The following is a 14,229-nucleotide window of genomic DNA, read 5'->3' on the forward strand; positions in this document are numbered from 1 at the left end:
CGCTCCCGGCAACATGGCGGCGCGCGGGGCGGGCAGCGCCTGAGCCCGGCGCCCCTCGGTCCGCGGGGGTTCCCCTCCGCCCCCGGACTCCTCTGCTTCCTTCTCCTCCTCCTCTTCTTCCTCCTCCTCCTCCTCCTTCTCCTCCTCCTGCCCCGCTTCCCCGGCGCGGCCATGGAGAGCGAGGAGGAGCAGCACATGACCACGCTGCTCTGCATGGGCTTCTCGGACGCGGCCGCCATCCGCAAGGCCCTGCGCCTGGCCAAGAACGACATCAACGAGGCCGTGGCGCTGCTCACCAACGAGCGGCCCGGCCTCCACTACGGCGGCTACGAGCCCATGGAGAGCGGGCAGGGCCCKCCGGGCGGGCACGGCTCCCCCGCCGGCGGGCAGGGCCCCCGCGGCGGTGACGGGGACGGCGGAGGCGGCGGGGGCGGCTTCGACCCTCCGCCCGCGTACCACGAAGTGGTGGAGACCGAGGTGAGCTGCGGGCGGGCGGTCCCGGGGCGGCTGCGGGCAGTGCCGGGCGGTGCCGGGGCCCGGCGGGTGTGGGGCGTGGGGCCGGCGGGACGTGCCCGGGGACCCCCGGGAGTCTCCGGATCCGGAGCGGGGGCTCCTCATCCGCCCGCATTCCCCGCCTGCCGCCCGCCCGGCGCGCTCCCGAGCCCGTTCCCTGCCATCGCTGCAAGGTGAAGCGCACCCAGGGTTTTCCTTGGCATTCCAGGAATGTGTGGCTACCGTAGGGCTCTGGTTTTCGATCCCCCTCTTGTGCCTTCTTGCATAATCCCAGTGACTAAGGGCTGTCTATTTTTTTTTTAACTGTTTGCACAATGTGATGGAAAGCGCAGAGTGGGTATGACTTTACGTACGGTTCTATTTGGATAAGCTGAGCGTAAGTTCTGAAATAGGAATGCAGTGAGGTCAAATGTTTTTCAAAACGGGGCTTTAACTCAGAGCTGTGATCTAAAATGAAACAGAAGTAGATAGGAGTGCTGGAGAATGCCAGCCTTTCCCAGGTTCTCTCCTTCCTYCTSTTTTGCTTTTCTCTCTTTTCCATTTTCTTTGAGAACTCTGAACCCTTCAGCCAGCAGATCCATTCATGGTGCTCTCCTTGCTGTCTGGAACAGTAGTGTCGTGCTTTCCTATAAAGCCTTCTCCTCCTCTTAGTCTTTTTCCCAAAACTTCAGAGTGCTTATTGGAAAAGAGCTAATTAGTACTGTCACAACTGTGGGTCTCATGGGGATGAGAACAGCAGAAAGCCCCACTGTGTCACACCAAAGGGCCACCTTGTGTAGTGTCTGTCTCAAGAAATGGTCAAGAGCAGATGCTTAAGCTCATGAATAAAACCAGGGAACCTCATGTACCCTCCCAGGCTTCAGCRAAGAGTATCCTGAGGGTTTTCTGTGCCAGAAAAGTGCTCCCTTTCTGTGTATGTGTGTGTAATGTGTCTATAAATACATTTATGAAGAATCCATGGGCGTACGTGATGCGTAACTACACTTGCAGGGATCATCCGTATCCGTATCCTCGGCACGCTGACGTCCAGTCCTGCGGAATAAGGATAGGTGATCCTGTGCACTGAGTTAACTGGGTTACATCCTGAGCTGCTCTAAGCTGCTGRTGTGTGCTTGTGGAGTAAGGTGATCTGTGGGATGGCACGTGTGCTGCGCAGGAGCGGAGCTGCTGTTTGGTTTCCTTGGCTGGGAACTGGTTTCTAACCTTTCCCGTGAAGGATTGAGGATGAATGAGAGTTCTTGTTGGCATTTCRGTTGGATGTAGTTGTGGTTGGGACAGTCTGGCTTGTCAGTGTGACATTTCTAGAGAAGCTGTCAGTGTAAACTTCAGAGAAGCGCTTTTTTTTCCCTGCTCTTGTTCCCATTTCAAGTGGCACTTTGACAGCTCTCAGAGGATTCTTCCGCCCCCCATTATTTCATCCTATATTTCTGATCAAACTTACACTTTATAATAGTTTCCTTTGCCACTCATGTTCTTGTTTGCTCTGACTTGTGCTCTTGTTAACCCACAGGAGGGAAGTCAAAACATTTGAGTGTAGGTAAATCACTGCACAGAGCAGGCATTTCAGMAGGATTGAGGTGTCTTGCTGCATGAAACTTTATATAAATTCATGCCTCAATTTAGTAATTGGATTCATTTGCATATGAGCATCTGTCAACTCTTGCACGTGTATGCAAAACAGTATTTTTGTAATAAAAGAGTTCTATCTATAGAAATCCTGAGATTGRAATTGTTGCCTGTGCATATTTGTCTAACGCTGCAGTACAACTTAACAGCTTTTGACATACATGCTATGAAAGGGGGAAAATGATATATGATCAGTTCTTTAGGTTTTTTTTATTCTTCAGCTGTAATCTAGCATTACATTTAATAAGCTGCAGCTATTCTTTAAGTGGTTAATCAGTAATTAATCAGGTTAAGCAGTAGTTTTCCATTCACCAGAAGCTTATGGCATATGAAGCTTTGCAGAAACAGCTATATTATTCATTGTAGTCATACACATTATGGTGAAACATATTGTACCCCATGCTGTCTCGTGGTAATTCAGATGTTATTTCTGGTTTTCTGCCTCTCAGTATCATCTCTCTTTCTAAAAGCTCTTGGAGTGTGTTTTTCTCCTTCTCTTCATAATACCAGTTTTAACTTTTATWCAGTGGGGAGGAAGTGGTGTGTTAGATTTTTGGATTTTATATATCAGCAACAGGAGATAAACAGRAGATACATCACAGGAGAAGAAGTCTTAGAAATTTTCACCGAAGTAAAATGTTCCAGTCTAACACTTCATGAACAAAAGTTAGGATTGGATATTATATTTTAAAAATAACAAGAATGCTTTAGTCATTCTTCAAGACATGTGTAACAGGTCTGTACTTTAAATTTACATGCTTTTTTTGGCTGAGCACACTTTAGCATGCATACAAGAATAGGTCTATGAATGATTAAACACTTTACATTTTCAGTAAAGTACTAATCAGTAATGAATCCATTATGTTTGCATATGCTTATTTGGTCTCTATTACATAATGTTAAAATCTGTTCAGCATTCATGTGGATCAAAGAAAGGCTTGTCTAGTGGTTTTGTTTGAGAAGAGCGCAGCAACCAGATATGTATCATGCTCGTTAAAACATGTTTTCTTTAGATAAGATTGTAAAAATCTGTGAATCCTCTTTCAGTGGTCCAGACTGCTGGTCCGCAGGGCTGTCTGGAAGTGTTAAAGTAGCCTGAATTTGGAGTAACTAGCCCAGAAGCAAGATAGCTGTGAGCKGGCCCAACACATGCCCTGTGCTTGCTTTCTGTGTGAGGCTTGAGATGATGTGCACAAATTTAAATTTCATGAGGTTAAAACTTTCAGGCCACTGTTTCCCCAAAGAGCATGCAATTGCTTCAGTGTTAGGTTAATAGCTGTGGTGTGYCTCTGGCATTGGTGCTGGTAGCATGACCACACTCAACTCATCAAAAGGAAAAGGCCAGACAAACTTGGAAATACAAAGTGGGCTTCAGTTCATTTGTGCAGCCTTCCTGAAACCACAGGAAGTTCAAGTTTAGGTTTTTCAGCTGGCTGGAAGTTTTTCTCTTTGTAGCACCAAACCACATTGATAGACTGAGGTCACCTGCTTTTCCAAGAGGTAACTTTGTGTGTTTGACATAACTTCTATGTTTATGTCTGTTGACAGAAGTAAATCTGGTAAGTGCAATTTGGCAAGAATGTGGGATTTCTGTGTTTATTCCTTAGGCAACATGCAGATTGTCACGGTGTGATTCTGTGCCGAGGGAGGCGGGTGAAGGATGCTCTGCTCAGCTCTTCATCTGACTGACAGATAAGCTGTTTTATGAACTGCTGCTAAATCCTTATCATTTAAGACAAGACTATAAACGAGCGCGATGACAACGTCTGTCAGTGTGTCCATGAATTGCCACGAGTGCCAGAATTGCTGGCTTTAGTGAGTTTGAGAGAATGAGATGGAGAAGAGCAGGCTAAACAAATGTGGGGATTGTGAGCAGAGAACCTGAAATTGTGAGAAGGSGCAGGTAAAAATATAGAACATATAACAGTGGTTGGTATAACCTTCASTAAAGTAATCTTAATTTGCTTTTAAAACAGCTTCTGAGAGCCATTACTATGACCTTTTGGCTAAATTGTGATGAACAGATTATATTACCCTCTGGCTATTCCTGTCCCCTTCAGCATGTGCTCTTTTGATTTATGTTTTTTCAGTTGAACTGGATCAAAAGCTCATACATGCCAGATTTCACTAGGTAAGGTTTATAACAAAACTTGTCCAAGATTGCTTTTGAGGTGCTGTTTGATTCCAAGAGAAGGGATTTTGTGAAAAAAACCAGGCCGGCGACTGTAGTGAGCACCAGTGCCAGGAACATTCTCACTAGTCATGCTGCAGAGCTGTGGTGTTCAAACCCTACCTCTCCTCATTATTAAAGCTCAGGACTGAAAGCAGTTCTGCCACAGATGTGCTGCGTCACGGTGGGTGTGTAACTTAACCTCTGGTTTAGCTTTTAAATGTGTAAAATGAGGATAATGGGGTGTGCTTTATTAGGAGAACCATGGACATTAGGCTTGAGAAGTTCTTTGATCTTTGAATGGAAGGAGCTGTATTTATTTAAAGACAAAGAAGGTATTTAGGCTCCAAGCAAATGAGATGGATTTCACGCTACAATTCTGTACATTTAAAGTCAGTCTGTTCTCTTGTAAGTAATCCTGAGCTTTGCAAAAGTGAATATTTCTTGCATTCTCACRTGGAAGTTTTACAGTGTGGTTTGTCTACGAATTGGCCTTGTAAAACAATTAAGCAATCAAATAAAGCTCTGTGGTGGATTCTGGCATTGAGTCCCTGGCTGGATGCCATCAGAATGTCAAGTGGAATTAGTATTTTAACACTCTTGGTTTTCAGCATCACTGTTTTCAAAAATGAGTGGYCCTGGTGTGGAACCTCTTTTTATATTCTGGTTCCATTAACACTTCCTTGAAAGCATTTGAAAGAAAATACTCTGAGTTTCATTCTTGGTGTAACACAGACTAATAAAGATGCTACATGAAATTAGGGAAATAGGGGTGATACTGAGAGGTGCAGCTGATTAATTTTAAATGTAAGCTTTGTTTTGAATAACTCACAAAGTGATTATCATGTAATGTGATCGTTAGAGTAATTGCTGGATTGAGAGGAGCACTCTGTAATTACTGATTCATTGGTGAAGGTGATGCCTGCAGGGTCAGCGAAGGTGGGAGACAGCTCTGTACAGCCAAATTCTCAGCTGGGCAGGAAGTGTCTCTGGTATARTGTCCTCTGGAAGCATTTTCTGGTCATCTTCCCAGTTTACAGTGCTATTCTGTGGCAGCTGTTTAATAAGGAAGTGAAATACTGAGGAAGAATGAGAATAAAAACAAATTAGCCAGTGTTAGAAGTTAATTCCAGCAAATCATTTGGATTGCTTTTGGATTAAGGAACAGTAGCTCTTTGTATGAGCAGGGCAAAGAGGAAGTGCCTGTTTCTTTTGTAAGCTTTTATTTTGAAAAAAACACGTATTTGTGCTACTGTAAGGAATAGYCTTTGGTATATATGTTTCAGGGCAAAATTTAAAATTCATTTTAAAAGCCAGTGTTCCCAGTATTTCTTGCCATTTGATGTTCCTGCTCACTACTTTACAACAGTTCTGGCTTTTCTGATGCCTGGCAGAGAGTCATTTAAAGATTTTTTCATACTAGTTAGACACAATTTTGGAATTCTAAACTGTCAAAATCAGTTGCTTTRTCAGTTCTGGTTTCTGTCTCACTGTATATCAGTGTACATCAGTAGAACAGAAGCACAGATGAGTGTTTAGCATGGTTATTGAATTAATTTTCCTTTCCAAAGCCTGACCTTTGGTCACTAAAATGTTACAGTAAATACTTTATGTAGTGGTTCTGCTGCATTTCTCTGTTAATTCCCTATTTTTTGGCAGAGAGAGATACAAGCATTGACTTAATTTTAAGTACTGAAACATTAAGCATTTGTGATTGATTGTTTTATTGTTTTAAAGCACAATGTTTATCTGATATCACACAAAGTTATTCTGAGTTATTTGGGAACAAGCATGAGGTTTTGTGCTTATGAAAACTCARGGGTTGGGAGAAATAATGGTGTTGACGCCGAGTCTGGCTGTTTGTAGTTACACCAATGGAGTAAGTTTTTAAATATATCCGCAGACAATAGAGAAAACACATGGAAGATAAGTGTTTTCCTTGGTTCCTTATGAATGGCATTCCTAACAGCRCTTTCCATGACCTCTCCCTCGCCTACAGCTTGTTATCAGACTTCAAAATGCATTGCCAAAAGTGGTTGTAGCRAATTTCTGCCTCAGATTTCACTGGATACTGTGGTAATAACAGGATAAAAGGGCAAAGAGGCTCCTTTTATTTTTGAAGTTAAATGGAGGTTTTAATTCAGGTGCTATTTTTACAGAGCCTCRGTTGTTTTGTTTTGCTGTGACGCTCAGGACTATGTTTATCTCTGAACAGGCAGGCAAGTACATCAGGGAGTATTGCCTGGTAACATCACACCATCACCCTGGAAATCAGGGAGAAAGTACAACCCATGTTTTCAGAAACTCTGATCTAATTTCCATCTTTGCTGAGTTTATTTGTATTTTTCAAATTCATATCGTGTTCTCATTCCAGTCTTACACGGTTCTTGGTTGTGAGAGATGGGGAACAGAGGGAAGGTGGAGCCATAGGGTTTTTGTGGTTATAATTTGTAATAATCCTTTACAGCTACTGAGGGTTTAGTCTGTCTAAACGTGCATTCTTGATGGTGTCCTTGTGCAACTCTTCATTAAGGACATTGTCCAAAACTTTCTGTGAGAAAACTCACTAAACAAACTGGGTTTTTCTTAAGGTATCTGTATGGTGATAGTCCAAATCAACTTCAGTTAGGTGGAGTCTGTAAAAGATGATTTATTTTCCTTTAGTAATAGATTAGTATCATTCTTTCATGTTGCCATGGCAAAATACTAGTATTTTTTTCTTAYTACAAAACTGCATTTGTCTGTGTAAAGTAGCCTATAGTAAAAAAYTTGAACTAAAGTGCTTCATTTCTATGCAAAAAGGACAAAACAGAACATCTGTGTATCTCACCAACAAGCCTATGTTCTCTTAGCAGAATATAAATAAAATAAAAAAATCCTATCTATTGCTGCACTCGGAAATTTTGCATCCAGGTATGTTTCTCTGGATGAAAATTYGAGGGTGAGATACTGTATGTCTTTAGTACTGCAAACAGTTAAAAACTGTGACAATACTTTGCAAGTAAATGTCAATTTGTCAGTAAAACATTCAGGAAATCACAGTGGGTTTTCTCATTGCTCGATAAGAAACATGATGTGGAAATTCCATACATGACACCATGGTTTGAGTCTTACTAATACTGACATATTCACAAGAAGATACCAAGCTTGCTCTTAGCAAGGTGGGTCCAACGGGTTTGATCTGAGTGCAGGAACAGGCAGCTGGGAAATACTCTCCAATTTTGTTCCCTCATCTGCCACTTAACAACAGCTGAAAGTTCTTTAAGCTCCTGGAGTACCAGTTTATAAAAAGCAAGTAGGTTACAGGTATGAAAATGCGACAATTTTTTTAAGCATTCAGTATCTTGTTCTTAGCGTTCATGTGTAAGTGCAAGGTGATAGCTTGGAGTTATTCAAAAGGCTTTGAATTCTTACCCTCGTGTTTCAGTTCTAGGTAACAGAATATCCTCTTTTTAGGAGTTAATTAAGAGTGAAAGAGGTTTGACATCTAAGTGCGAAAGTAAGAGCTGCTTTGATCAATAGCTTGGCATCAGAGGGAGGGACTGTCAGGTCATGACTTAGGGGTTCATAGCTTCTCCCACAAATTGATGGGCACAGTACATCAGAGCTGAGAAATGCTCTATTTTTATGGGTATTTGATATATTTCTCTCACCTTGGCTCTACCTTAGCATTGCAGTGCTCTGCAAGCACTTGTGAGTGGTGCATCAGTGCTGTGGCAGAGGGGAGCATCCCTGCTGACACTTGGCAACTGGGGAGGCTGAAATGTTGAAAAATTGATTTATTTAGGTTGACTCTGTCTGTGATAAAAACTGAAAGGTGGACCTAAAATTTTTGTCTGCTAATTCTGGCTTTATGCATTCTTTTTGTTAGTGCTTTTCAGAGCAGTTAAATTCGGTCCTGTTTGTGGGTACATAGTAACAAGGTTTTTGTTTAGTTTTTTTTTAACAGTGCAGTGAAACATCAAAAATCTGTTTCCTTGGCTATAATATAATTGTTRTTTTGTGATAATCACTTAGAGATGCATGAGGGTGGAGATCACTGCTTGGTCTGCTGGTGCCTTAGAAAGTCTGATCTTACTGATTGCTGAAAGAAATGTGACTTTGGGGTTTTGTTTCTTAAGTTATACTAGATTCAAGAGCACATAATGTGACTTAGATCTGGTGATAATAGATTCTGTTGGTAGCCYTCTATCAAAATCAAATTAGCGAATTTGAATTATAATCTGACTGTAATTTCATTACTAAGACTGCCAATTAGAATAAAAACAAGTCTTAAACTCCTTGTTATTTTATGTAAAGTGACTGGTATGGGAACTGTCAGTGGCTTTAGTTAAACAGTGTTTGATGAGTTAATTAGCTGAATACTGCATGAATATGTTTTGAAGCTGTAAACTGTGACCTTTTGGCAATTAAAGTTAATTCATATTTCACTTTTCATGCTAATCTTTGTTCTGTGTTACTGTTCAATAGAAGATTTTTATACTAGAGATTTAAGCAATGTTTTATCGATCAGATGTTGAACAATTTTTGTTTATTCAGCTCTGGGAGGTGCCAGCTCCCCAGAGAAGGAGTCTTGAATCAATGTTTGAGCCTGTTCCTGTGAGGGTATTTCTCCTGGGAGCCTGTGTGTGTGTTTAGCCATAACTACATTTTCATACCTTGAAAATAAACCAGAAGAGTCAAGACTGTTAGAATGAGGGGATCTTCAGGGCTTTTGTGCAATAAGAGATATATCATAAGACATGACAACTTATAATAAAGGTTTGTCAGCCACAGTTTGTTGGTCTCAGTATTTCAGCTGCAGAAATAGCCACAGATTTGTGATGTGCACCGTGACCTGCAGAAAACAGTGATTCTTACAGACTTTTAGACCATTTATTTTTGGATGATACTTTAGTTACCAGGAAAAGGGGTAGTTTTTTGCTTTTTGCTATGCTATGGAAGGGCATCCATGCAAGCCCTTAGCATGTTGAGGGCCGGGCCAGTCCARTATTTAGTCTGTTCAGCCAGAATTGCAGAGTCCTGATACAAAACCCATGTAATTCCTCAAAGGAAAAATTCAGAAAAACATTTTTTGTGAGGCTGACATGGCCTTGTATCATATTTACTTTCACATAAACCATAATTTTTCTTTAAAATCTTTTATTTCCTCCATGGACCCATGTCAGCAGAGTTCACAGTGACAGTTCCTGAGCTGTTCAGTTACAGAGCATTAATTGTGGGTACGTGTTCAGGACTGTGTTGCATTTTTGAATGTCAGCAGTGTTCTCCAGGCTGTGTTGCAGTGTGAGATCTGTGTGCAGGATCCCCAGCCAACATAAGATTATGCAAGAACTGAGCTGACGTTTCACCTTGCTGCAGCAGCTGCTGCTAATAAATCCCTCACTTTAAAGAGCAGTGCCCAAATCGATTTAAAAGTTGGGTAGTGAACAGTCTGGGCTTTTTCATGTGCAGAAGGATGCTAATTATGAAAGAGCAGCAGTAAGTCTGTAATGAGACTGTTTCTTGTGGTAGATTTGTTGTAAGAAGCTCAACTCAGTGTGCACTAACATAATGAGAACATAGCTGTAATATCCCAGAAATGCAGAGTGTTACATTTATTAATGACTTGAAGGGGAATTTGGGTTTTAAACTGCCTGGGTGTGTATTTGAGACTGTTACAGTTTTCGCAGTAGCTGTGAAGCTATGTGGATGTGATATGTTCTAAAATTAATAAGTGAACTTGATACTTTCTACACATGGTTTTAGTAGCAGAGCACTGACARGCAAGAAGCCTCATTGCCTCTAATTACTGAAATGTGCCAAAAGCGTGCTCCTTCAATGCAAATAGTTCCCATTATTATTAAGGCAATATTCAAAAACCACAGTCTTTTTTTGTGTAAAACCATCTATTCACTGTGTTATTGGTAGACTCAATCCAGCAATAGTCCAGACGTTTCYTAAGCATAATTTATGGTAATATGGGAGCTGAATRTACAGTGAAGAACATGTATTATTTYGCTCTTTCCATATTAATTTCTGTACCATGGATTCTGCCAATCACCTGTGTGGAAACGTAACTAAAGAGCAGCATTGTTTGGATGCAGATGGGAAAGCAGAACAGCAAGTGGAGTTTTCTGCTGTTCTGGACCTCTTAAGATATCAATGGAATCACTGGTTTTATTTAATGTGGACACTTTCCTCCAGGGAGTGAAGCAACTGTAGCTCTGTTTCTGTAACATTGTTGAAATGTTGCCTTCTTTGGCTACAGTTGGAACCTGAACTGCAATTGTTGAACACACAGCAATTGGGTGTTTATATTATCCTCACTCTKCCATTATTATACTGAAAGTTCATTCCTGTTCTATTGCTRTGAGCACTTTCTTTAGAACTGCACATTGTTTTCTGTAGGAAATGGTTTTGTTTTCTGCATGGGTGTTCTATGCAGAAGATGTAAACTGTTTAATCAACAGTTTAATTTTTATTCATAAAAAAGGCTTCTAAATMATTTCAGTGCCTTTCATTTAGACCTTCAAACATCTCCAAAACTCAGAGTATTTAAACAGAGCATGACTTGCTAGATGGGAATTACATTGGGCTTCCATGCACAGTGCAGGATCAGGTGACCACAGTTTCAGAAACTGATATTCAATTCTGCTAAAGTACAACTTCCCAAAAAGACAAACTGAGGACTAAATGTTTAGTAGGGGGTTGCAGAACGGTGGCACTTTGTTTCCCAAACCAACATGTGTGATTTTTTCTAAGCACTTTTTTGTGTTCTGTTCATTTAAATTGTACTGCTGCTCTCCAGAAACTGTTAGTAAGTCCAGCCCACATGCTGTCCATGAACTTTAAAGGTTAAGCTCTCTACAATTGCTGTTCCCTTGGCTTAATATTTTTGAACCATTATGAAAGTGAATGACACATATGCTTTTTTAAATACAGGTCTAATCCTACAAATAGCAAATGTGGTGAGAGAGCTGGAAGCACACTTGTGTGCATACATTGATTTAATTCTTTGTATACCATCTCCTCCAGAGTTCAGTTCTTTCTTCTGGTTTATTCCTTTCTAGTTGTTCCATTCACTTTCCTGTCACTGTCTGATTTTTACTTTCAAATGAGTTTCCTGCTTGTCCTTTCTCCCTCCATGTCCCTGGCATTTTCTCAGTGGGATCTTGTTACCATCACTGCTCTTGTTTTCCACTGAATCCAGCARTGGYTCCTGCATGCTGCCAGGCCTGATCSAGACATTCTGCCCTTTCTCCTGCTTGCTTTGCCTGCAGTTGTGGAGGCAGGGAAAGTAGTCCAAGTGAACTCTTTGACACATTGGGTAGCTGACATCTATGGGAGGTTAAAAAATAAACAAAAGAAAATAAATGAATAACTTGTCTACTGTTTCTTTGGYGCTGCTGAGGCAGTTACCTCACATGGCACTTAGTGGAGAGCAGGGGGGTAATTCTGTGTCCTGTACATAGAAATAGCTGCTCTTTAGTGGCACTAGCAAGGAAACCTGTAAAGTTTAGCTGCAGACATCTGCTTGCCTTTTCCCTCTTACCTTCCAGAATATTTGGAATATATCCATTATAACTTCAGGAGGACAATTACATTAACTTGTTGGACAACTATATTTGATGTAGATTTTTATTTAGATTATTTGTAAAAAAACCCTGCTAATATACTGGAACAGTGTCCTGTATTTCTTTATATGATAGGGTGAAATGGATTTCCCTTAGAATAAACCATTCCCATATTCTACAGCAGTTGTTGAACAGAGGATTAATACGCAGATCTGTGGAGATCAAAATTTGTGCTCTACAGTCTCACAGGGACTGGAAGTGCTTATCACTTGGCTCTAGGATCTGATATGCTATGGAACAAGATTTGCCRCTTAAACAAGCAATTAGTTAGCAATTAGTTATGTAAACATAGTAGTTATCACCTACACTAAATGCATCCAGGTATGTAATCCCTTCAATTCAAATTGAAATATTAAATTCTGTTTTGAAAAACACAAGCAGCCTCAGGGTTGAGAATTTGACATGCTTGTTACAAGCACAGCTGCCTTTTCTAAACGCTTTAATGTGCCTAAGAAACTGTTCCACTTGAATTTATTTTTTTTTTTCACCCACAGAAAAATGATGAAAATGGGAATTGCTCTGGTGAAGGGATTGAGTTTCCAACAACCAACTTGTATGAGCTGGAGAGCAGAGTTCTGACAGATCACTGGTCCATACCCTACAAGCGGGAGGAGTCTCTAGGCAAGTGCCTAATTGCATCCACCTACCTGGCCAGACTGGGTAAGTTCCCTTTYACAAATACACAGATTATCTGTTCAAAGGGTGTCACAGACAGAATGTTGGGCAGTTGTGTCTTTCGCTTTAATCTTGCCGTTGTTTACTTGCACCCTGAACAATGATCACATCTCTGGGAAAGTGGTTAACAGTGAACTGTTCTACCCAATGCTGTAAAACCAACGTTGATCTCTTTTCTTTCTCTCTGAAGTAATTTATTTACTTAAGTTTTGGAGTTTTTTTTAAGTGTCATACATTTCTTTATGTTCTAATGATGGCAGGAATTACATCTTTTCAGAGCCAAATTACTGACTCTTTTTTTTCCCTTGTGCTGGTTATTTTCCATTCATAAAAACAAGCTGTCATCTGAATCCCTGTTGTCCCATGCTTGTATAAGTGGTTATTTTGCCCTGGTGAAACACTTATATTGCATTAGACCTAAATTTGACTTTTCTGTATTCAGTGCTTTGGCTGGGGTTAAGAGTGTTCTGGAGGCACCACACCCAACAACTGGTGTATAATGAGACTACAAGATAGTTTTTCAGTCATGCTTGCTGGCAGGCAAAAGGAATGTTGTAATCTCTTGGAAGAATAGAAGTTGTTAAATGGTTCTGGTTTGCTTCTAATCTGTGTTAAAAGGCTRTGCTTTAATTTTATTTTGGATGGAGCCTGTGAAGCATCAGTAATGTATGAATTGTAAACTCTGAAAGTTTACAAGTTACTTGTGGTGCTAAAAACCTTGATGAAGTTGTAAAAATTATTGGGAAACTAATTTTTAGTTCTGAAAGTCAGGTTCTCTCAACTCGTGCTTTTTGTAACTTAAAAGCATGCTAATTATGAATGAACAGTAGCACTTTTTATTACTGCTCGTTTGGTTTGGTGTTCCTGAAAACTTATGACAAGGTCCTTGAGGTCATCTTAAAAAGTTACTGATTTAAAATACTGTTAAAAAGCATTCTCCTTTCCATAAAGGTCTTTCTGATTCTGATGAGAATTGCAAGAGATTTATGGACAGATGCATGCCTGAAGCATTTAAAAAGGTAAGTAGGGACAGTAGGCCATTTTGTTGTTTCTTTGCATTGTTCATGCTGGAAATAGTGTTCTGTAATCCAGACTTCACACAGCTACTGAGTGGGTTTTTAGATTAAAATCACACTCAAATTATTTTCCTACRTTAAAATCATAAAGACTTAAATTTAAATCATACAAAGTCCCAGTTCTGTAACTCTGGCCATCTTTAGCACATAGTTTTTTTTTCTTTTTTTCCCCTTAAATGAAGAGCCATGTAGTAATTACCAGAGCCCAAAGAGAGGTTTAGAAATCCTTGGATATGGCCACTGGTGGCAAGTTYGTGATCAGATTTCCATTAACTATTCTTCCTGTTATTTCTTCAGAGGGTTACTAATTTCTTTTCACAATCCATTTAGAATTTTGTCTTTCACCTCAGTGCTTAATGCCCTGTGTTTCTCTGAGCTGTTGTGAATTTTCTCTACAGAGCTCCCCAAACTGACTTCCCACTATTCCATCTGCTTTAGGTACTGCCTAAATTTCCTGCCCAGTTTTTAGACAATATGTATAAAAACACCTACCTACCTTTTAAACAGTTACTTTCTCCTAGTGTTAAAATACTGAGAATATAATTATATTTAA

The 14,229-nt window shown here is 40.5% G+C and overlaps 1 protein-coding gene across 1 annotated transcript in view; it reads left to right on the forward strand.

Annotated features, from left to right (window-relative positions):
- The first annotated feature begins 6 nt into the window (after window positions 1-6).
- USP24 (ubiquitin specific peptidase 24) overlaps window positions 7-14,229 on the forward strand; it is a 60,285-nt gene continuing 46,062 nt past the window's right edge. The window contains exons 1-3 of the mRNA XM_057366980.1: window positions 7-477; window positions 12,420-12,585; window positions 13,552-13,619. Coding sequence (XP_057222963.1) covers window positions 172-477; window positions 12,420-12,585; window positions 13,552-13,619 — 540 coding nt within the window. The 5' untranslated portion in view covers window positions 7-171. The remainder of the gene's footprint in view (window positions 478-12,419; window positions 12,586-13,551; window positions 13,620-14,229) is intronic.

The sequence above is a fragment of the Malurus melanocephalus genome, unplaced genomic scaffold (genome assembly GCF_030028575.1).
Source record: "Malurus melanocephalus ecotype Western Australia unplaced genomic scaffold, MMel_1.1 scaffold_74, whole genome shotgun sequence".
NCBI lineage: Eukaryota > Metazoa > Chordata > Aves > Passeriformes > Maluridae > Malurus > Malurus melanocephalus.